This window comes from Rattus rattus, chromosome 9 (assembly GCF_011064425.1).
Source record: "Rattus rattus isolate New Zealand chromosome 9, Rrattus_CSIRO_v1, whole genome shotgun sequence".
Taxonomy (NCBI): domain Eukaryota; kingdom Metazoa; phylum Chordata; class Mammalia; order Rodentia; family Muridae; genus Rattus; species Rattus rattus.
Window position 1 is genome coordinate 64742908 of NC_046162.1, and position 23523 is coordinate 64766430.

Consider the following 23523-nt stretch of genomic DNA (forward strand, 5'->3'; position numbering starts at 1 on the left):
CGAGTAGGCACCAGAGTCCCCATGCCTTTGTTTCTTGGTTTTCTGGAGATCACAGGAGTGGGTTAGCTGCTGATCCTCTCAGCCTACCAACCCTAGAGACAAATTTGGCATCTGAGTGACAATACCCGTTCATGACAGACATAAAACTTTCTTTTCTCTGGGTTTGCCAGGATTACAGATTTCTGCCTGGGCCTAAGGGCTCAGGCCTCCAGAAGCCCCCTCCAGAAGTTCTCACTGCCCTGGCATATCACCGCCACCAATGCCTCCCTGCCACAATATTCTCTTGCTAACTCAGACGGGGAGTGCTAGAACAGGGGACAAGCAAACCTGAGGTGACATGGTGAACTGAGGGGACATGGGGACCTGAGGGTGACATGGGAACCTGAGGGGACATAGGGGGCCTGAGGGTATCATGGGGTCCAGAGGGTGACATGGGGACTTGAGGGGACATGAGGACCAGGGTGTGGTGTCATGGGGACCTGAGGCTGTCATGGGGACCTGAGGGTGGTTGGGGATGTGACTCGAAGGTGATATGAAGACATGAGGTGATGCGAGAGCTGCTTCCAAACAATTTTTTATTAAAATTAAGTACACTTCACAGTAAGTTTCTCAAGTCTCAGTGGCTGTGCAGCCTGATGTTGGTGCAGACACAACGTCCCCATGCCGAGCTCCACATTCTCTAGTGGGAGGCGAGGGACAGACAGCTGGGGTAGGGCAGGCGAGGCAAGCCTCACTCTCCTAACCACACAGAACTTCAGGGGCGCATGCAGCAACATGATGGGAAAGCTCAAAGGTGTGTCGGGAGAGCGGGACGCAGGTCCTCACAGGAGCCACCAGCCAAAGCGAGCTCAAACTCGCATGGCCTCTAGGGAGGCCTCTGTAAACGGGCGTAGTCTCCTAGGACCAATCGATTTGAAACCGCTCTCCCATCAGCAGTGAGACAGGGATGGACAGGCTCTGGAAGACAGAAAGAAGCATCAATGGTAAGTAGTTTCCTCCCTAGATGCTCTGGAGACAGGCAGGCCGGCGATGAGCAGACACCAGGCCATCCCTGTCCGAGGTAGAGGGACCCGTGCGGCAGAATCAGCATTGGATTCCGTTGGGAGCAAGGTTCTGTTCAGCAGCTCATAGCCTCTGCGCCATATCACAGACATGGCGAGGGGTGAGGTCCCACTTGGCCCATTCTACTCCGTGAGGTCTGAGAGCCTTGTCTCCCTCCCAGGAGCATGCCCAATGATGGCTGCACCAAGGGCACCCCCTTTGCTCATGCCCGATCCCTGATCCCCAGCCTGCCCTCTTACCTTGTCATCCGGGCTGTAGGTGAAATTGGAGACAGGGATGCCATTGGAAAGGACCTGGGTGGGAGCTGTGGTCACTCCCAAGATGGTCACCTCCCTCAGTTGCAGTTCACCTCCCTCCTTGGTCACGTGCACTAACTTGTTTACAATGGTATTCTGGTGACGTGAAGAGCAAAAGAAAAAATAATAAAATAAAAATTAAAAAAATGTAAAGGGGCCATTGGACTGTGACATTTATTGAGAATGGAGACTCACTAAAGCATTCACAGGAGGTCTCCTCTGTGCAGACAGAAGGGACATGCTGACCCCTGAGTACTCTGGCCCAGTCCCTCCCTCCACCAGGTCAAGACAACCCCCCCCACCATGTTTCATTCCACCAGCCTGGGCAGGCCCCGTGACTCACATTCTTGGCTGAGAAGGTGACCAGTGTGTAGGCCCCACGCTCCAGAACCCCGAGGCTCTCCCCGTCGTCCCAAAACAGCTCCCCAGAGGCCTCGCCGCTTTCAGTTAACGCCACAGCCAGGGCCATGGGCTGCTTTCGGGACTCTGTGGTTGTGAGGCTGGGACCCTGGGAAGAGGGTGTGTGTGTGGGGTGCACATGTCATACCTCTAACCCTGGAGACTTCCAGGTCGTGTATGATTGATGACTACCTTGGCCTAGTGCTGGGTAGACCCAAGTGTGTTCTTTTCAGTGCCTCCCTGTCAGGGGCTTTTCCTGACAGAGCTCCAGCTCGGGAAATCAGACTGCGCCCTGGGCCAGTTCCCTGCCCACCCCCCGCGTCCCCCCAGTCCTTCCTGAGGCCATAGAGCTGCTGGTCTGGGTACCTGCAGTGGTATGATGTACCCTGCCCTCAGGTGCACATTGATGGTATCCAGGGGAGCTTCCAGTGTCAGCCACTGCCCCTTGCTGTGGACAATAGATCTGAAAGACGAGGCTGGTGACGAAGAAGGGAGGCTACCAAGGGTCTCCACAGGCACCTGGAGGAAGGGGTCACGTCAGAAGGGTCCCAGGTAGCACCCAAGCTCCCGTGGCTGGCACTCAGAGCCATGTACTTGTGTACCTCAAGGCTGTGTGTGGTGGGCTGTGACCCCAGAGATGGACTTGGGGTTGGACTGAGCAGGGAATGTCTGGCTCAGCTCAGCCTCAGTGGCTGTGGGGCCCTGGGGCTACCTACTCCGAGTTAATTTCCTCATCTAGAAGTGGGGGTTACAGCTAAGAGCTGGTATGAAAGAGATCCGCAGATGAGCATTCAGCACGCGGCTGGGATTTCAGAGCCCGGCCATTGGCGGAGCTGCTGTCACTGACAGGCCAGGAGGGCGTGGCCACTCTAGTCCCCACCACACCTCGGGACTCACCATCTGCAGGTTGTACCACATGCCCTTGGGGAAGTAGCCTGTCACGTCAGTTTTCCCAGGCTCAAGCACAGGTGTGACGAGCAGGGCCGGCCCCCACAAGAGCTGGCGGTCCACAGACCAGGTGCTGGGATCCTCAGGGAACCTTCACAGAAGAGACAGGGGTGAGGGCCTGGAGACTGGGGCTCTGACATCAGCTGCTCAGTTGCAGGGACCGGTGGGAAGTCAAGGTCTCTGAGAAACCCCGGGAACCAGAGGATCTGGGATACTCGTGCTGGAGCACAGAGCAGTTCCTGCTTTGTTGACTCTCCAGGCTCAGGCATGAAGCAATGTGGAGTCTCTGGCTTTGCTCACTGTTTCCTAAATCTCAAAAGTTTCCTGAATCTCAAAATGGTGATGCCATCCATCCAATCAATGGTCCACAAAACGCAGAAAAGAGAGCATCAATGACCAGGAAACATTCCCCACAATCTCACTGACCAACAGCCACTACATAACACCGGACAGACCCCAGTTGTCCTCTCGTGGCGGCCACTGTGAACACCTGGCAGACCCCCACGTCTCCTACCTCATCACTCCTGGGCTCTGCTCTGACCGTGAGGCAAGGTCACAGTGCTAGGGGCATGACTGATCACCATACTTTTCAGAGAACTCAGTTTGTGGAATTAAGGCTTCCATCAGGGAGCCAAAAATACTCTCAGTGTGCACAGCTGTGTCCTCACGCATCTGCATGGAACGCTCACGCTGAACCCCCGCTGAGTCTTTGACAGCCTTGGTTACGTTCATTCCCGCGGAGGCTTGCATGTGTGCATGCATGTGTGTGCGTGTGTGCGTGCGTGTGTAAGTGCACATGCCTGTGCATCTATGTGGATTTGGAGACAGGGTCTCAATGAGGTGATAAGGCGAGGATGACTGGCCAGTAGCCAGTGAAGTCTCAAGGATATCCCCCATGCTGGCTGGACCTAAGCAAGAGCCACCATGCCCAGGTTTGGTTGGTTGTTGTTTGAGCCAGGGTTTTCTCTGTAGACAGGGCTGGCCTCAAACTGGCAGAGATCCACCTGCTTCTGCCTCCTGAGTGCCACCACGGCCACAGGCCACACGCCCAGCTTCTTAAGAGTACTGGGGGAGGGAATCCAACTTGATCTCTCATGCTTCTAAGGCAAGTGCTATGTCAACTAAGCCATTTCCAGCCTAATTCTACTTAACCATTTAGTCTGTCTGGAACGTGTGCATGCGGGTGTGCGTGCATGCGTGTTACAAGAGAATGTTGCTTTCTAGAACCACCTCCTGCCTGCCCACTGGAGATGCCTCCTATCCTAAGCAGAGTCCTGTCTGGGGACACAGATGGGACATCTCTTGTTTGTCCTTCTCTCTTAAGCCACCCCCAGATAGTCATGTCTGTTTCATCAAAGCTGTCAGCCGGCAAGCCTGGTTGGTACCCCATACAGTTTTCCATTCTCCAGATGTCCCGGCTGAGCTGAGGTCTAGAGGCCTGAGAGCACATCGCACTCAGCTGCGGCCTGCTTGGGTTGTAAGAACACCCACAGCAGGAGGGGATTCTCTGGCACCGGATGCTTTCTGGTCAGTTCTCCCAGGGACATGGGTGGGCTGTCATTCCCTGACCCGGGTGACTCACTCCAGGAAGAGGGGCCGGGCCACCGTGTCCCCTTTGACGTGGGCGCCGTGGAAGAGTGTATACAGGTAGGGTAGAAGGGCATAGCGCAAGGTGAAGGCCTTCCTCATGGCCTGCTGTGCCGTCTCGCTGAACCTGTACGGCTCCTGAGGCTGTGGGGGCAGACAGGGCAAAGGGGGATCTGTTCAGCATTTTGCCAACTTGACACGGGCTGGCTTCATCTGGGAGAAGGGAACCTCACTTGAGAAAAATGCCCCCACCAGATTGGCCTTTAAGGCAGGGTTGGGGGAGCATTTTCTTATTTAATGATTGATGTAGGAGAGCCCAGGCCATCATGGGTGGTAACCCCTGGGCAGGGGGTCCTGAGAGCTGTGAGGAGCAAGTGTTCCTCGTGGTCTCTGCTTTAGTTCCTGCCCTGACTTCCCTTCACAGCAGACTGTGAGAGGGACAAAGATGAAATAAAACCTTTCTGTCCAAGCTGCTTTTGGTCATGGTGGCAGGACAGCACACCAGAACAGAAATGTCTTAGTAACAACACTAAGGTGAGAGGCCTTGCCAAGAACCCACAGCTCCTTGACCAGCCACAAGGACTGACTCTTCCAGCAGGTATGGGATTCACCAGGACAGGGTCTTAGTGGGTGGGGACCCCCCTGCAACCCCATCCTACCAAGCTATTCAGGTCATTGTGGTTCCGCATGAAGGGGTAGAAGGCCCCCAACTGGGTCCAGCGCACACACAGCTCTTCTGTCGTGTTTCCCTGGAAGCCGCAGATGTCTGCCCCGACCAGGGGCACGCCCAGCAGGTTAAACTGCAGGATTTCTGAACAGAGAGAGGCAGAGTGGTGCCAGGTTACCAAGACAGTAGCTGGGCAGGTCGAACCTAGCCTCGCCATCCCTGCCTGATGGGCAAGAGCCCAGAGTGCCTTCCACCAGTCCTAATACACAGGGCCAGCAGGGCAGCCCAGAGCCTGATATGCTGAGGTGCAGGATGTGTGACTGTGACCTCATTTGGAAACAGGAGCTCTTCAAATGTAATGGCACTAAGCTCAAGGGGTTGGTGTGGTCCTGAGGAAAACGCCATGTGACAATAAAAGTCACATGGGAAGAGGGCCCTGCAAAGAGAGATGAACCCAGAAGCAATGCCCAGAGGACCCAGAGCAGAATGAAGGGTCCCCAAGGCTGTGAGGGGCACTAAGCCACACCTCGGGGAAAGGGGGTATGGCCTGCCACTCCTTGGCTGTAGACCTATGGTCCGGTCACTGTCGACACATGGATTCCTGGAACATTTAAGTCTCTAGAAAGCTGCCCTCAGCTATGGCAGCCTCAAGACATTAAGAGCCCTGAGCCCCAAAGGGAAGGAGAAAGATCAGACTCAGCTCTGCTCTGAGTCTGGCTCCTGGCCCACTAGGCCTGCATAGAGTGAGCTGCAGCCCACAAAGCAGAGGCAGCCAGCTCCACCTGGGACAGCTCAGCTAGCTGGGGCCCTTCATAGGTCTGTGAGCAAATCATACATAGAAGCCAGTCTTCCAGATGTTAGAAGGTTCCAGACTCTTGGTCACGCCCCTTAGCTGCCCACGTAGAGCTCTGGCTTCCCCTCCTTCCCTAGTCTGTTCTCCATGGCTCCTGGCTTTTCTGACCTCTCGTGAGCCAATGGCATCAAAGTTCTTGGGACAAAAACCAAACCCCTTTTTGCAAGGAGAGCAGGCAGCTGGGCGGTGGTTGCAAACGCCTTTAATCCCAGCACTAGGATGCAGAGGCAGGCAGGTCTCTGTGAATGTGAGGCCACCCCTGGTCTGTAAAGCCAGTTCCAGGACGGCCGGGGCTACACAGAGAGAGACCCTGTCTTCAAAAAAAACCAACCCCCCCCCCCAAAAAAAAAGGCAAGCGGAGCGGGTGGCCTGTATCTCAGGATGGGGTGAGCAGAGAACAACTGGTCTCTGATGAGAATCTGAGGGCTTTTCAAGCAGTGGTCAGGGTGAAACGGACACAGGGATCCTGAGAAGGTGCCGCAGGTGAGCCCCACTGCACAGGTGAGCTGCTGACACAGGCTGAGCAGGGACCAGCAGGCCACACAAATTGGCGCATGTCCCCAAGCTATCACAAGACTATCTGCAGTACTGAGTCCAGCACCCAGAGTTCCCCCCAGAGAGAACCCCAGAGCCCTTCAGGCGGCTTGTGCTCACCTGGCACAGAGTACGCAAGATGCTCCCAAGAGCTCCGCACGTCCCCTGTCCAGTGACCGGCATACCGGCCGTGGCCCGCAAAGGTTGAGCGGGAGATAACAAAGGGTCGTGTTCCCCGAGTCTTGACTAGGGCCCTGAGTGGGATGGGAACACAGAGACCTGGGTTCACCTGGGTAATACAGACCCCTGTGTGCTTGAACAGAGCACAGGGGGGTGGGGTGGGGGCAGCAGCAAGGGGGTCAGGGCCAGTGAAGCAGTACAGAATAAACGCGGAAGAGAGGCCATCTTTAAAGTATGTCAGGTGCAGACAGCCCTGCCCCAGTGACCCTGACTTGAGCCAGCCCCTCTCAACCCCACTGTGAATGCTGGGCAGGCTAGTTGGCTGTAGAGGGCGGGGCCTCACCTGCTGGAGGCAATCGCTTCAGTGAGGCCGTATAGGTTGTGGAGGTTGTAGTGTGTAGAGAGGAACTGGCGGCTGGAGGCACAGATGGTGGCTGCCTGCAAGGCCCCGCCAACCACCCCTAGGCGAGAGGAGGACTCATTTTAGGTGGAACTCCCTCCAGGGGGTCCCCCTGTGCCCTCTCCTTTGCCCACGCCCTCTGCTCTGATTGATACCTCCTTGGGCTCTGCTCGGGGCGGAGCTTCCTGAAGCTGGAGCTACCTTCTCTCCACTCATCCCAAGCGGCTGTTTGTGTGGGCCCAATCCCCTTCCCCTAAGGTGCTGTGATAATGTCTGTGTCATTCTGTAGGACCTCTGGTTCTCTCTGTCTTAAGGCTGCTCTGCCCACCAAGAGTTTTGCATCCTCCAAACCACAAGAGGGCGCTCTCTTCCCCCCACTAATTAACTCCAGCACTGTCCCCCCACTCCAGGCAGGCAGGCAAGTGGGACTCACCGGGCACATAGGGGGGGTTCTCTAGTTCATTGTCAGGGCAGCCCTGCTGAGAGCCTCTGACAAAGTTGGATGGTTCGTTCATGTCCTGGAAGAGGCAGAGATGTGGGCTGGGCTGGTCCCCAGAAGCTGGCGGTGTACCCAGGGAGGGATGATGGGACAACACTTACGATCCACATGCCATCGAAGGGCACCTGGGAGTGGAACTCAGACACCATGTCCTGCCACCAGTCGAGGGTCTCAGGGTTGGTGAAATCAGGGAAGGCGGTGGATCCAGGCCAAACCTGAACAAGAGCCCAGAGCGGAGAACCAATTATCACACAGATCCTGCTGTGACAAAGCCCTGTCAGGCCTCAGGCCCTGAGCAGAGCAACAGCCTCGCTCTAAGCCAATGATGACAGAGGACAGTGAGAGCCTCGAGCCCAAGGTCAAACAAGTCTCTCCCACAATGCCTCAGGGCATAGAGGGCTTCAGCCTTGGGAGAGCAAAGGCCAGCACTACACATAAGGCAGTAGGGCGGGTGAGTCTTGGAACCAGAGCGTGGGAAGAGGTTGAGCCCCATTGGAGTCCTGACCATCAGACACAAGCCCTCGCTCCTCCCACGGCCAGGGACACATTAGGATGGGAAGGTTGGGACTCAGAACTCCCGGAAGGCCCCCAGGGACAAGGAGGACAAAGGAGACTCTCCATCCTCCCTCACGGCCTCACGAGAGGTTTGCTAAGCTTGAGCCGGGCCCAGCTGCTCATGATGCCAGAGGACACCCTCCACTTAGGGAAATCTCAGGTGACTGACAGGAGTTCATCCCAGGGAGGACCCCTCCCACTGTTGCTATCTGACATGATAGTTTCTGACCCTTGCCCTAGATAGCTACTCTGTCCCCTTGACCACAGTTCCCACCCCCCACACTACCTTCCCAATCAGTGGCTGCCCGGTCTCATTGGTGATGAACACGCCCCTCCGAAGACCCTCATCATAGGGCCTGTAACTCCCAGCAGGGCCTGAACTGCTGATGGCAGGGTCCTGGGGAGAGAAGCAGAAGTGAGGAGGATAGTGCCGAAGCCCCGGTGGACGAGTAGCCCCCAGCAGCAGAGGTAGAAGCCCTAGCCCAGGAGGAGAGGAACTGGCTGAGGCAGAGATGGCACGGTACATGGAATAGGCCTGCCTATGTGAAGAGTTTGCTGGAAGCTGCTGGGGTGAGTCTGGACGAGTGATCTTCATGTCCTCCGACTTTGCAGAGTTACGAGAGCCGCTTATATCTGCTCTTTTTATTTATTTATTTATTTATTTATTTTTTATTTTTTGGTTCTTTTTTTCGGAGCTGGGGACCGAACCCAGGGCCTTGCACTTCCTAGGCAAGCGCTCTACCACTGAGCTAAATCCCAAACCCCTTTATTTATTTTTTAAATTATTTCATGTATGTGAGTGCACTGTGGCTGTCTTCAGACACACCAGAAGAGGGCATCAGATCTCATTACAGATGGTTGTGAGCCACCATGTGGTTGCTGGGATTTGAACTCAGGACCTCTGGAAGAGCAGCCAGTGCTCTTAACCACTGAGCCATCTCTCCAGCCCTATTTAGTTTTAATTAATTAATTTTTAAAGATGCGGTCGGTCTATCTATCTATCTATCTATCTATCTATCTATCTATCTATCTATCTATCTATCTAATCTATCTATTTATCCCTGGCTGTCCTGGAACCTCCCTCTGTAGATCAGACTGGTGTAGAACTCAGAGACCCGCCTGCCTCTGTCCCCCGAGTGCTGCGATTAAAGGTGTGCGACACCACACGGTCCAGTTTATTATTACTTTTAATCTGTGTGTGTGTGTGTGTGTGTGTGTGTGTGTGTGTGTGCGTGTGCGCGTGCGCGTGCGTGCATGCACAGGCCCACAGAGGCCAGAAGAAGCTGCTGAAATGTCAAGTGAGCGGCTTAGTGTGGGTACCAGGCACTGAACTCCCTTTCTCTTCAAGAACAGTGTGCTTTCAACTGCTCCGCCATCTTTCCAGCCCCCGTTTACTAAAGCACCCAGGCATGGTGGTGCACGCCTTTAATTCCAGCTGCTGGGAGACAGAGGCCGGCCTGGTCTACTCTACACAGTGACCGGTCAGAGCTACATGATGAGTCCCTGTCTCTAGAAGAAAAAAGAAACTGCCTGGGGCCTTGTGATACAGGCTCACCATCCCAGCTGCCTGGACCGATGAGGAGGGAGGGTTATGAGTTCAAGGCCTGCCTGTCTGGGCAATCTAGTGAGGCCCTGTCTCGAATAAAAACTGGAAAGAGAGTTGTCAGTGTAGCTCAGTGGTGGAGAGCTTTGCCTAACGTCTGAGTGGCTCTCACAGCCTGCACCATTCGTTATTCATTGGTTCTGTGGTGGTGGAGAGGCAGTTGTGGTCCTTACAACACTGTACCTGCCACAGCGGGAGGCAGTGGCTGTTTGGTCTCCTTGGACCCGCCTGCTGTGGGGACAGGCACAGGGCAAGTATGTTTCCTTCTCGCATGGACACAGCTGGTCTGAGGAGAGCAGGAGGAGATACATGAACCACATCGAGGTCCTCAGCCCAATACCAGCTCTTTATGGCCCCGCCTTGGGCTTTACGGCAGTTAGAGCAGTGTAGTGGATCCCGCCTGCTGACCAAGGAGCCCTGAGCTCATAGGTCTGTCTGGGGAAACCTGGGCAGCAGACATTAAGCCTGAACACTTCTAGATGCTTCTTCAACATCAAAGACCGCCCTGGGCAGTTGCTCCGGCAGGGGGAGGAGGCCACACGGAAGCAGCAGCGCCAGCTGTATTCAAATCTGCTTACCACAATCATCATGTACCGCCGGCCACCCTGGTGGAGCTCGCGCACCATGTCTGGGAAGTCTGCAAAGCCGTCCTGGTTGAAAGTGAAGTCTCTCCGGGCGTCCATGTAGTCCAGGTCATTCCACTGCACGTCCTGCAGCAACGGGTGGAAACAGAAGCTGAGGTCGGGAGCCAAGGGGACAGAAGCTGGGGCTGCCCTCACCCTGACTTCTACTCACCAGGGGGAAGTGCGTCCTGGTCATGTTCTCCACCACCTCTCGGACGATGGTGGTGGAGGAGTAGCCCCAGCGGCAGAGGTGGAAGCCCAGGCCCCAGTACGGAGGCATGAAGGGGTATCCTGCAGACCAGCACTGCAAGTGAGCAGGGACTGGGGGCAAGGAGCAGGGAGAAGGGGCCAGGGGTGTGAGCTCAGCGGGCAGGGGGCAGGCCTACCCACGACATCCAGGTATTGTTGGACAACACTCTTGGGCTCTGGGCCTAGGAACACATAAACATCCAGGATTCCGCCTGTTGACCTCCAAGTTAGGGCCGGGCTGGGCTGCAGGACCACATCTGGAGAGAAGTGTTTAGGCTCAGGAACAAGTCCCCCACAGATGGGTGATCCATGGGCGGTGCCTGCAGGGTGGGTCTGGGGTAGCTGTACTGAGCCCAACTTAGCAAGGTTTGAAGGACGTGGAAACAGGTGAGCCTGGAGGATCACCTGGGACATCTTTAGGTACCGAGGATGAGGGGGATGCGGACTCTATTGATGGGAATCTCTCCACGTGAGGTTCCTTTGGAGACAGACAGACTCTGGGGCAGGCAGACCCTCAAGTTTTCACACGGAAGTGACCACTGGGAAGCCCCCAGTCTGGTGACTCACCCATGGCATTGCTGTTTAGCAAGAAGACACCGTGAGCCAAGCCACCGTCCTCCAGTGCCAGGTAGAAAGGGTGTGACCCGTAGAGGTTGACACCTTGCTGGGATGACAAGAGACCGCACCTCGTACCCAGGACCCCAGTCTCCACACTCCCACCCACGGCCGGTCTCTTACCGAGGGTGCCACGTCCCGGTTCCAGAGGGTGATGCGAGTCCATTCGGTGCTGAGCATGAGTGGACTGAGGTGCTCACCCAGGCCTGTGATGTGCTGGGAGGGCAGTGAGGTGGACAGCTGCAGGAACTGGTCAGCGAAGAACAGGGGGGCCACGGTTGTGTTCAGCCTGTGGGGAGGCACCAGGTTACCTTGGCCCTGAACCTACACAAACCTAGGATAATCCTTCAGAGGGAAGGGCTGTAGAGGGACAGAGTGACCTCACCGGCTCTGCATTAGGCTAACCCTGGGACAAAGACCACATAGAGCCCCGAGGCTCTCAGTATCTGAAGACAGTGGGAAAAGCCAGAGCAGGCATGCTCAAGGCGTCTATGTCACCCCAGATGAGAGGGCACAGTGTTATAAATATGAGGTCCTGTTAGGGGCACATGAACCTCGGAGAAACGCAAGGCATGAGAGAGGCTGATGGCAGGGACTCTTGCCGCCTGCAGGGGGCGCCATTGTGGATAGACCAGGGTCTTTCCCTAGTCCCCCTGGCACTTGGGTGGATCAACCTCTGTGGTGGGTCATCTCTGCTCACTGCTATGTCTCTCCTGGGAGGTATCAGTCCTCACTGGGAAGCCACAGATGGAAACTCTGGGACCCAAAGAAGAAGCACCAAGCCAAGACCTGGTGATACAAGCTAGAGCCATCTAGAAGCGGGAATGACTGTCCGTTGAGAAAGTACTTCCCTGAGATTGGCTTGTAAGCAATCTAGCACGTTGTGGATGGAGCCTAGCATGCTGTGGGTGGGGCCTAGCATGCTGTGGGTGGAGCCTAGCACACTGTGGGTGGGGCCTAGCGCATTGTGGGTGGTACCACCCAGGGGCTGGTAGTCCTCGGTTGGATAAGAACTTAAGCTAAGCAAGCCCATGAGGAAGGACCAAGGCAGTAAGCAGCACTCCTCCATGGCCTCTGCTTTAGTTCCTGCCCTGGCAGTGATGGGCGTGTGGCCTGGAAGCTGTGAGGTGAAACACCTTTTCTTCCCCATGTAGCTTTTGCTCATGGTGTTTACCACAGCAATGGGAAACAAGATAGAAGAAGGCAGGGTTGGGTTGACCAGGGATGAGACAGACAGGTTTGCTGATTGCAGAAGCTCTGACCCCGAGGAGCCACCGGGTCCCCGTTAACTCTGGGTGGGGACCCAACTCACAGCACTCGGCCACCAAGCTTCCTGCGAACGATCACTCCAAAGGGCTCCTCTGAGAACTCCACACTGTAAAGTGGGGATGGCGCCTGGCTCAGGACACGCGGGGTCTCCAGGGGCACTTCGTAGCGCTTACTAGAGGGATCTTTGATCTAGGAGAGGGGAGACAGTACGGTGAGAATTTTGGCTTCTTCGAAAATTACGTGGGTTGCAGAGAGATGGCTCAGAGGTTGAGAGCACTGATTGCTCTTCCAGAGGTCCTGAGTTCAAATCCCAGCAACAACACGTTGGCTCCTGACCACCTATAATAAGATCTGGTGCCCTTTTCTGGCCTGCAGGCAAACGTGCAGGCGGAATGATGTATACATAATAAAATAAATCTTAAAGTTATGTGAACGTTTTTCTTTTTTACATTTGGAATTCTTGGGACTCTTTTTTTTTTTTTTTTTTTCTTTTTTTCGGAGCTGGGGATTGAACCCAGGGCCTTGCGCTTCCTAGGCAAGCGCTGTACCACTGAGCTACATCCCCAACCCCAGTTCTTGGGACTCTTGAGATGGTAAGAAAACACCAGAGCCTGGAGAGGCTGCTGTTCTTCCTGCTGTTGCTGTGGTTGTCAAGAGGTTGTGAGAAAACAGACAAGGAAAAGAGAGAGATCTTGACTGCAAAGATTGGCCTTGCCACAGGGAACTCCATGCCCCTTAATCAGCAGGAATAGTCAAACGGGATTGACGCTCCCTTCCCCCCTCTTATCTTCTTTCTTTCCTATCTAGAGGAGGTGGAGAAGGGTGGTGGTAGGGAAAAGAACCCAATAAAGTAGCTAAAAAGACAGTTACTAGACAGTGATGCTCAAAGCCCTTCCAGAGCCAAGTCCCCTTCCCCAATGGCTGCCTCCCTCACTGTAGTCCCTTTGTGGTTCCAGGATAGTCCATCAGTTCAGGTCCCAGGTGGATGGAGACTGTACTATGAGCCTCCGTTTTAGCAACTATGTAATTGAAGGGAAGAGACCTCCCAGGGGGGTTGTTAAAGGCAGAACATCCGCTAAACCTGAACTTCATACGAGCAGACACAGTTCTGTGTGTGTTCTTTTCTCCCTTGCTTTATCTTTTTAATTAATTGATTAATAATTAATTTTTGAGGCAGGTTCTCACTCTTAGCCTGAGCAAGCCTGGAGCTCACTCTGAAGCCCAGGCTGACATTTCACTCTTGTGTTGTTCTCCTGTGTTGCTATGATTACGGGCGATCCACAAATTCTCTCACATGACATCCTAAATGCTGTGATTACAGGGATGGTCCCCTTCTCTGACTTTTGACTGTTGGGGATCAGACCTTGCACATGTCAGGCACATGTTCCACCACTAAACTTCGGTTTTTTTGTTTTTTTTTTTTCTTTTCTTTCGGAGCTGGGGACCAAACCCAGGGCCTTGCGCTCGCTAGGCAAGCGCTCTACCACTGAGCTAAATCCCCAACCCCTAAACTTCGGTTTTTTGAGATATGCTTTCTCTGTGTAGTCCTGGCCTTCCTAGAACTCACCTTGTAGACAGGAGTGGCCTGGAACTCTCAGAAATCCGCCTGCCTTTGCCTCCCAAGTGCTGGGATTAAATGGGTGTGCCAACCCCCTCCCCCCACAAATAGTTATTAGTTTTCTTACCTGTGCACGAGGTATTTCATATGTGTACGTGTGTGTGCATGCACGTGTGTGTGAGGTATGCACGTGTGTGAGGTATGCACATGTGAGGAATATACATGTATATATACATGTGTGTATGCGTATTATGTGTTTCTGTGCATGCAAGGTATACATGTTAGGTATACACACGTCTGTGCGTGCGTGAGGTATACACATGTGTGTGTATGTGTGTACAACTGCAGAAGTCAGAGGCTGAGGTGAGGTACTTGTCTTATCACTCTCCAGCATGGCTAGGCTGGCAGCCAGAGAGCTCCACGGATCTGCTTGTCTCTGTCCCCTGAGCACTGGGGCTACCGGTGTGTGTGGGGGATCTGAACTCAGGTCCTACTGTTTATGCAGCAAGCACCTTTACCCAGTGAGCCATCTCCCCAGTTCCCACAGTTTCTGGCATAATGATGTCCCCAGTCTTACTTAGTACAGCCTTAGACTAAAAACGTAAAATCATCCTCCACAGAAACAAGGTGCTATAGACACTGAGGCAGCAGCTCAGAACAGATGACAATCCCTGTGTCTATAAGTGGTCAGCACCGGAGTCACTACCTGGGACATTCTATAGGATGGCTGTCTCCTGGCCTGTCTCCCACCTGTGCCTGCCTCTAACACCACTCTGCCCCCACCTGGTGTCCCAGTAAGCATCCACACACAGCCATACTACACATATCCTTGGGAAATGTGTCACCTATCCACACGCGCCTACACGCTGCCTGGCCTGGCCTGTCTGCAGGGACTGTCTCTGCACAGGCCCTCCTCGTTACAGTTATCTGTCTGAGCCAGCTTTACCCATGTTCTCCCATGTCCGTACCCACCATAAAGTGGAGGCGGCTGTCAGTCTCCATCAGCACCTCCAGCTGTAAGGTCAGCACATCCTTTGGGAAGAAGGTCGGACTGGTCCGGGTCAGGGTGGCTGTGTACCCTGACTCTGTAGAGCTCAGGTTCTCTAGCCGGTAGCTTGGGTAGCTGGGAGGGAAGAAACACCAGGGCTGCCCCATCACTGGCCCATTCAGCACCTGCCCTGCTGGGACCCAGCAGCAGCCGCGGGCTTCGCACTGCTCCTGGGTGATGCCTTTGTCGGGGGCACAGTCAAAGCGGCTGTTGGGGGGTACATCACACTGTGTGGGTACTGCTCTTAGCTGTTCGGCGTGCTCCTGGATGTGCAGGGGCGCTGGCTCGTAACTTTTCTGATGGTGAGGTCGGTAAGTCTTCCACAGTCCCGAGGAGGACTCATGAAGATCCTGGGGAAGTAGCATTAGCTCCCGGAGCATGAGGTGACCCAGGATGACAGCCGTAGTCAAGGAGACGAGGGTGCAGGCCCCAACCACGGAGTTGGAACAGAGGGGCTTCCGTATATTCATGGTGAAAGCCGAGCCCAGGGCAGCATGAATAGTTCTGAAGGCCTGGGGAGAGGAGCAGCCTGTATCAGTGTGGGTGGGTGTCAGAGGGCCCTGGACATGTTCTCAAGCAGCACCCTCACACACTGCCAGTCGGTGGAAGGAGGTGGCACAGAGTATCTCCCCCAGAGCAACGGTGAGGAAGACAGAGGCCGGGTACAGGAGACAATGGGAGACTCCTCAGAGGCAGAGGGCTTGCCGCAGACAGGGGCCCCACAACACAGGTACAGACATATGTGAGAAGGAGCCAGAACTTTGTCAGGAGGACTTTATCATGTGAGAGAAGAGGGTGAGTGGGAAGGCTGTCAAGCCACTGCACCCAAATCCAACTCCGAGGAGAGGGAGTTGGAGTGAGGAGCCAAGGGGCCACAGGGGTTGCCAGCTGCAGGTGCGTGGGGGTGTGGGACTTCTGGAAATGGGGCTTGGGTAGGAGCTGGATGAATTCTGGATGCAGGGCTCAGCACAGACGAAGGTTCTCAGTGTCACCAGACACACTCAGGAGATAGCCCAGCTGTGAATATTCTGTCACTTGGGGACCAACCGTGGCCATTGGTGAATCAGGGTGCTCCTGGTTGACAGTTAATCTTACCCACAATTCCTGTGACTTTCTCCTGCTAGTGGCTCCCCAGTTCTCTGGTCCAGGAGGGGGGTTGTGAACTATGACCCAGCTGGGGCTGTGCCACACTTAGATGCCAGCTGTAAGCACCAAGTTGCCACCATACCTCTGATGACTTGCCTACAGACCTGGTGGTTTTGAGCTCCTCCCCCATACCCCCACCAGTCCCTTCCTTCCCCCTCCCATGTTCGACAATTCAGTAGAATGTCTCACAGAACTCAGAAACGCACGTCACTTATATTTACGGGTTGGTTGGTTTGTTTTGAAAGCTGTAACTCAAGAATGGCCAGAATGAAGAAATGGGTGGAGAATGGTTGGGAGTGGCCCCCATGATCCCAGCGCTTAAATGTGCTGACCAACTGGGATGCTCTCTGAACCCACTTGGCTGCCGTGTTGGGATAGGGTCTCCAGTAACCGGGTCCTGTCTTAACTTGCTATGAAGCCAGGGGTGGCCTGGCTTCCTGCCACCCATCTCCCACACACTGGGCTTCCTGGCTTTGGAGATCACACCCAGCTCTGTTCAGTTCTGTGGGCCTTCGGTTACGTAGGCATGACTGAAATCAGTTACCATGGTGAATGATCTCCAGCATCTTGTGGGAGTTGGAGTGCTTGCGTAGGCTGCAGTTTCCAACCATCCAATCATGCCTTGGTCTTTCAGGTGCCCGGCGGCCATAATGAGCCACCATGATGAGCAATAGAAAGATCCAGTGTGTGGATCAGCTTCGAAGACCAGAGACACAGTCTGTCTTTACTACAGGGTAAGGCCCACGCTGGAGCTGGCCCTTCCAGACATATGTGACACTGACCATGATTCAGCACCTAAGGACACTCACAAGCTCAGACTCCTTTGGGCAGGATAGGAATCTGCATTTTCCAGGACCCTTCAAGGAGGCCGCAGGGCGTCACTGAGAGACACACGCATCAGAACAAAGTCCCAGAAGCAGGGACCAGGCAGCCGAGGTGCTCTCTCTCAAACACAATTTAGAGGAAAAAATGGGAAGTAACTGAACTCAGGGGCCACAGCTGACCTGGTGACCTCAAGCTTGCTTTCTGGAAAGCGGCTGGACCGCGGCGCCACCAGGCACAGGCGAGTCCAAAACCAGCCTTGCAGACACGGGAGATCTAAGTGAAGGTTAGCGGTCTCTCTGTGCCTCAGTTTCCCCCTGCGTCACATACACACAGAGCTTTGCCCGCCTGGCACTGAGGGAACGAGCTAGAATCCGGGAGGACTTTGCCGGAGCCCGCTGCCTTACTAAGGTCACACTGTCCGCGGCTGCCTCGGTCGGGGGTCTCACCTATGCCGGGTGTCTCTGCTCGATTCTCCCAAGCAGGAACTCGCTGATAGTCGGCCGGCCCCGCCTGCCGGGAGGAGGCCGTTCCTCCGGAGGCTCTGGGGCCTGAAACAGCCTTCAACAGCTCGTTCAGCTCACCTGCGCAAACACCCTCCTGGCCGAAGACCCCCGGGCTCAGTGGGCAGTGTGGGTCACGTGGTTTGTGGGCGGGGCTTATCCGCGAGAACCCCGTGACACGACCTCCTGCGTAGGCGCCGGAGTCCGGGCGAGTGTTTTCGCTGCGCCCCCTAGTGGTTGAGGGCGACAGCGTGCGCAGGTGTTTGAATGGCAGCCCAAGGACGTCGTTGCAAAGGCTCCAGGAGATTAAACCAGCCCAGACCTGGAGTCGTGAAACAGTAAATGACCCGAGGCATTTGGTATATGACGAGGGTCCTACATCCAGCCATAAGCGCAGGGTGGTGGGGGTAGGCATGTGATCCCAGCACTCGGGAAGAAGAAGCAGGAGGATTGCCAGTTTGAGGGCCAACCTAGGACACCTGTTGAAACCAAAGTTGGCAGGCAGGGATGTAGCTAGGGGTAGAGCACTGGCCTACCCTGTGTAAGTGTACCGCTGTGAACACTCTTTCGGGACCGGTTACTGTAAGGCACTTGTGCGGTCTGGCTGTCAGACTTTTGAAACAATGTACACCAAGAAATTAAAACCAATCCCCCCTCCCATGCTGGGAGAGGAGAAAGTTCTGGGAGGACATTGCCCGCAGCTCTGGCAGCTTGTCGGAGCACAGTGTGTGCAGGATGATTAGAGCCAAGAGGACCAGTCAGTGAGGGAAGGTGAAAGGATGCTGGCTAGCATAAATGTGCTGAGCTTGGCTCTGGCAATCCTACCCTTCTCCCCATTCCCGCTGCCTTGCTACAAAAACATTAGATTACATTCCTAAAGCTAGCCATCGAGGTCTCTTCCCTTATCCAGCCAGTTCCTCCCCCCCACCCCCACCGGGGCTGACTGCCAAGGGCCAGCTATTGAAGTATTGAAGTCTGGCGATCCAAAGCCCCTACGGTTCGTGTAATTAACACACTTGTAGTGGCTATTCCTGGTTGTCAGCTTGACTCTATCTGGAATGAACTATAATCCAGAATTGGAATGCTCACCTGTGATCCTGATCTTGAGGCTGGGAGATACAAGTTTCTGACCTGGATCTTGGTAGGGAGATCTTGAGGCAAAGTGGCTATGAATCCCAGGAGCTAAAGGCGAGGAGTTCTCTGAGTTCAAGGTCACCTGGGACAAAGCAAGTCCCAGACCGAGTCCCTTTTATCTGGGACACACCTTCTGCTGGAGACTTACATAAGGACATTGGAAGAAGGAAGAATCTCTCTTTTTTGCCTGCCTGCCTGCCTGACTAGTGGGACGGAGCCAGTGTTGGATCCTTGGACTTCCATTCACAGCTGCTGCTGACCATTGTTGGGAGAGTTGGACTTCACACTGTAAGTCATCAACCAATTCTCTTACTATATAGAGACTACCCATAAGTTCTGTGACTCCAGAGAACCCTGATAAGACAACACCCAACAAAAACATACCACCTCATGCTGGCCCATCCTAGCACAGACCTCTCCTTTTCCTCTTCCTAAAGATCACATCTGCATCCGATGATGGTGGTGGCATATGCCTCTGGGCACAGGACTTTGATCCCAGCACCGGGAGGCAGAGGCAGATGGAACTCTGAGTTTGAGGACAGCTTGGTTGGTGCACAGATTGCGTTCCAGGACAGTCAGCACTACACAGACAGAGGCCCTATCTTGAAACCGCCCCCCCATTACACCTACAAAGTCATTTGCTGCTGTTTTTCTGCCTGAGTCAGAAAGCGGTCACTAAACCTTCGTTCCCTGATTAATGAGAACATTGGTGTTTGAGTGTGGCTTGTGCAGATTCCGGGGTCTGATGGGGAAACCCCTGCTGTGTAGGGGTCTCCTAATAGACAGGACCATATGGTGACCAAGCATGTTTAGCCATGCAGCTCTTCTGCCCCATTCAGAGTTGGACTTCCCATCAGGACTTCCCCACTTGTTCCACTCCTGTTTGTTTTCCTTCCCAAAGTGGCCACACTGGCTGAACCCCCTTTCTCTGCAGTTCACTCTTGTCTCTTTAACTGGTATTGGGGACAGGCAGCTGAGCCTAGTTCCTTAGAACCGTTCGACTCACTATCAGAAAACTCTAAAGCCAGCCGATGCTTACAGGTGCGCAACTGAAATGGCTGCAGCTTTCACTTTCTTTTCTTAATAAAAGATTGATTTATTATATACAGTGTTCTGCATATATATATCTGCATATCAGAAGAGGGCACCAGATCTCATAACAGATGGTTGTGGGCAACCGTGTAGTTCCTGGGATTTGAACTCAGGACCTCTGGAAGAGGAGTCAGTGCTCTCAACCTCTGAGCCATCTCTCCAGCTTGGCTTTTATCTTCTGAACAGAAGAAATACACAGCAAGTACAGGAGGCCAGGCTTGTGGTGGGTGTGTCCAGGGCAGGGCGGGTGGGGCTGTGTTGGGGTAAGGTGTGTGTGTGTGTGGGGGAGGAGGTTGGGGGGGCGGTGAGTAGGGTAGGCAGGGCTGGGGTCTCCCCAGCTGCTGGGCTGTCTTTATATATCAATCTTACGATAAATGTGTCAACTCTTTTGACCAGAAACAGCTTTTGTAAACTTTATTTTTTCTTCTGTGAAGTTTAAGACTGAAACTATCCCACGGGACGTTTTCCATTTCACATCTATACCAGCAAAAAGGCAACTGGTACCTAGGAGTCCCCAGGGGAGGGGAGGCGGAGTTGAAGGAGAGAGAGGTCCGAGGTTGGTGGAAGAGAAACAGGTGCCCCTTTATTGAAGCAGTTTCTGCTCCATAGACATTTGCTGTCGTCCTTGGACTCCTGGGGCCCTTGGCTTTGGTCTTTGGCTTTCAGTCTAAATTTAATGCTTCCTGGGAGGCGGGGGCAGGAGACGGCTGAGCTTTCTGTGGGGTAGAGAATGAGGGTATCTTCTGGGCTTCAGACTGGCCGGAGCAGGCTTCCCAGGGCTGAAACAGTCTATCTTGCACCTGGCTCCCTTGTGCCTGGCTTCCTTGGGCGCCTTGCTCTACAAGGGCCTGTCCCAGTACAGTGAAAGGCACCCGATGCAGACCATAGAACTGCCAACAGGATGGTCTCACCTGAATGGGTAAGTCCAATGGAAGGGTGGGATTTTTACACCCAGGCGATGCCTCTGTGGGCATGCTCGCCAAAGCGTCGGGGTCGGGGTGGCCGAGTTACACCTGGCGTGAACGGCGGGCAGAGAAGCTACGATTCGAGTGTCTGGCCCCCGCCCATGTTTCTTAGACAGGGTGCTGTTCTAGTGGGCACGTGGCTTTTCAGGACCCGGGGTGACCTCCTGGGTCTGCTTCCGAGGCAGTCCTAGTAAGTGTGGGGCCAGGTTAGTAGGTGTGGGGCCAGGTGCTGTCTAGGAGGGCTCTGGGGCCTCCAGCCTGGTAGCAATCTTCTCTTGAATTTTCTGCAGCATCTCCTGGTACTGGGGGTAATCTTCCTGCACGCGGGCGAGGACGCTGCTGAGCTGGGACAGCTTCATGGCCAGGCGCTTACGCTCCATAAGCTGGGCCTTGCTGTTGCGGTGCAAGAACACGTATTTCCCATCAACGGCGGCCTGCAGGTGCTTGGCGCGGGTCTGCAGGGCCACGATCTCCAAAAGGTTCTGGGGGGGAGAAAGAGACCCTGTGTCTATCCTCAGAAGTCAGGAGGACTATGGTCCCCAACCCATTCTGGAGGGGATGCCAAAGAGGAAAGGGGTATCGAGGGTCCCAGGACTCAAGGGGAGGGGCCTTGCGTTACCTTGCCCATCCATTAAGAGGAGTTTGCTGGGACTGGTGCTAGATGTATTCCTGAAACCTTGAGGTACTCTTAGACTCATACCACAGTCAGCCCAGCTGGAAATCCCAGTGGGGCAACTTCTGAATTGTATGTAGGCTCAGACACTGGGATTCAGGCTTGCTATTCCCTGAAGTCTACCCTTGATGCTCTGTCTCATGCTGTCCCAGGGCCAGGGGGGATCATTCTGATTCCAGGTCGCCCTTAGACCTAGAGTTCTCAGCCATTTCCCAAGGTCAGTCTCTTGGTCCTCACAAGGCTCAGTGTGGTGTGGGCGGGCCCTTCTTGGTTACGCTGCCCCATCTACCTGAATGGCTTCCTCTTCTCCCACCTCCTTGAAGTCTTGGCTCAATTACATTTCCCCTCATGGCCTTCCTGAGTTGCTCCTCCCAAAACCTCGGCCCCCCTGATTCTACTCTAAGGCCTTGACATCTTCCATCTCTGTGTCCCAAGGATGAACTACAGCTAGGGGCTTTTGTTCTGTTTGGTGGCCCTGGCATCCAGAATGGTGCCCAGCCATAGACAGGTGGAGATGGAGGTGCTGTGTGCTGTGAACAGCCCACAAAGGATGTAAAGGTAGGTAGGTCATTGGCCAAAGGTGTGGCCGGGCGCAGGGGAGATCTCCACGTGGGGACTCAATGGGCTTCTCCGAGGGTGGCCACCCTGCCTGAATGCTTCAGGCCCACAGAGATCGGGATATTTACCTTCCGTTTGAGGGCCGAGAGATGGCTGATCTCCTCTTCAAGAACGTCTGTGTCACTCTGCATATCCGACAGCGACTGCTGCTTTTCCTGGAGGGAGCTGCTCAGGAGCTTCTGAGCTTCCTCCAGTTCCAAGACGGTTTTGGAGCACTCCTCTGTGGCCTAGGAGAGGGGCAGGACCTGGTGGGCTCCAGTCAGCACTCATGCCGCTTAGCAGACAGAGGCGTTGGTTAAGGATCAGCTATGTGCCTCAGAGTCCTTATTCTGGGGTGGGGGGTGGGGTTCCTGTCTGTTTCTTTTCTATGGCTGGGATAAGACATGACCAGGGCCACTTAGGGATGGAATGGTTTACTTGGGCCTAACATTCCAGAGCACGGTAGGAGTCCATAAGGGCGGAGCAGAGGTGAGGCAGCTGGAGCAGAAGAAAGCCGAGGCCTCACATCTTCGAACCGAAAACAGGAAGCAGAGAGGGTGTGAAGTGGAAGGTAGTGGAAGGTTTTAACTGGTCGAAGTGCTACCACTGATGTGCTTCCTCCAGCAAACTGCCCACACCTCCTAAACCTACCCAAACAGTACCACCAATAGGGGACCAAGCATTCAGTTCCACCAATGGGGGACCAAGTGTTCAGTACCACCAATGGGGAACCAAGTATTCAGTACCATCAATGGGGAACCAAGTACTCAGTATCACCAGCAGGGGACCAAGTATTCAGTACCACCAGCAGGGGACCAAGTACTCAGTACCACCAGCAGGGGACCAAGCATTCAGTATCACCAATGGGGGACCAAGTACCCAGTACCACCAGTGGGGGACCAAGTATTCAGTACCACCAACAGGAGTACCACCAGCAGGGGACCAAGCATTCATTATCACCAATGGGGGACCAAGTACCCAGTACCACCAGTGGGGGACCAAGTATTCAGCACCACCAACAGGAGTACCACCAGCAGGGGACCAAGTATTCAGTACCACCAATGGAGGAACAAATAATTCAAATGCTCAAGACTATGGGGGTATCTTATCCAAATCACCACAATTCCCAAAGAAGAATCCAACAGCCACAGAGCTTATAGAATGTATACTGGCGGTGGGGGTGAAGTTAGGGGTCGGGGTGGGGTGGGCTCTGAGACACCAGGGCTTAGAGGCCAACAGTGCCAACTAGGGGGGCTGTGGCTTCACAGAAGACATGGAGGAAGCAGTCATGCATGCAAGTCTGTGGTCTGACAGAGCACAGGGACATGGGGACCAAGATCAGCCCTGAAGCCCTGATGCCAGGAAGGGACGAGGCTGTGTGGGAAGAGTGAGGGAGGATGGTAGGAGTGGGCTGGTCAGCGGTGGGGCTGGTGGCTCCCCTGCAGAGCTCCAGTGGGACAGGGCTTCTCTGGAAGTCTTCATGGCAGAGTGACAGGGATGAGCTTGGGGCCATCAGGGGAAGTGGCGTTTTACCAGGACAAGGAAGGTACTGGCAGTGTTTGGGGGTCTGGGTAATGGTGAACTACAAACAGTAACCCTTGGAGAGGAACTGGAGAAGGAGGTAAGGGCCCCCATTCGTGGGTAGA

The 23523-nt window shown here is 54.5% G+C and overlaps 2 protein-coding genes across 3 annotated transcripts in view; both read right to left on the bottom strand.

Annotated features, from left to right (window-relative positions):
• Positions 1-558: 558 nt before the first annotated feature.
• Gaa (glucosidase alpha, acid) lies at positions 559-17583 on the bottom strand. 2 transcript variants are annotated; one of them, XM_032912099.1, is made up of 20 exons: positions 17498-17583; positions 14870-15457; positions 12383-12528; positions 11194-11359; positions 11023-11119; positions 10593-10712; positions 10379-10497; positions 10162-10293; positions 8267-8377; positions 7527-7640; positions 7360-7444; positions 6870-6987; positions 6467-6600; positions 4952-5103; positions 4288-4436; positions 2655-2796; positions 2124-2276; positions 1702-1866; positions 1302-1454; positions 559-957 (listed from the first exon to the last, which is right to left on the bottom strand). In XM_032912099.1, exons 2-20 carry the CDS (start codon positions 15413-15415, stop codon positions 898-900), a joined length of 2862 nt encoding a protein of 953 aa, XP_032767990.1. In that variant the 5' UTR covers positions 15416-15457; positions 17498-17583; the 3' UTR covers positions 559-897. The 2 variants fall into 2 exon arrangements, with proteins under 2 accessions (XP_032767990.1, XP_032767989.1); XM_032912098.1 differs by having other exon boundaries at positions 17363-17560.
• A 2445-nt stretch (positions 17584-20028) lies between these two features.
• The window catches only part of Ccdc40 (coiled-coil domain containing 40), a 39703-nt gene continuing 36208 nt past the window's right edge, over positions 20029-23523 (bottom strand). Inside the window, exons 20-21 of the mRNA XM_032913971.1 lie at positions 21967-22125; positions 20029-21089 (exon numbers count right to left, since the gene is read on the bottom strand). Coding sequence (XP_032769862.1) covers positions 20841-21089; positions 21967-22125 — 408 coding nt within the window. The 3' untranslated portion in view covers positions 20029-20840. The remainder of the gene's footprint in view (positions 21090-21966; positions 22126-23523) is intronic.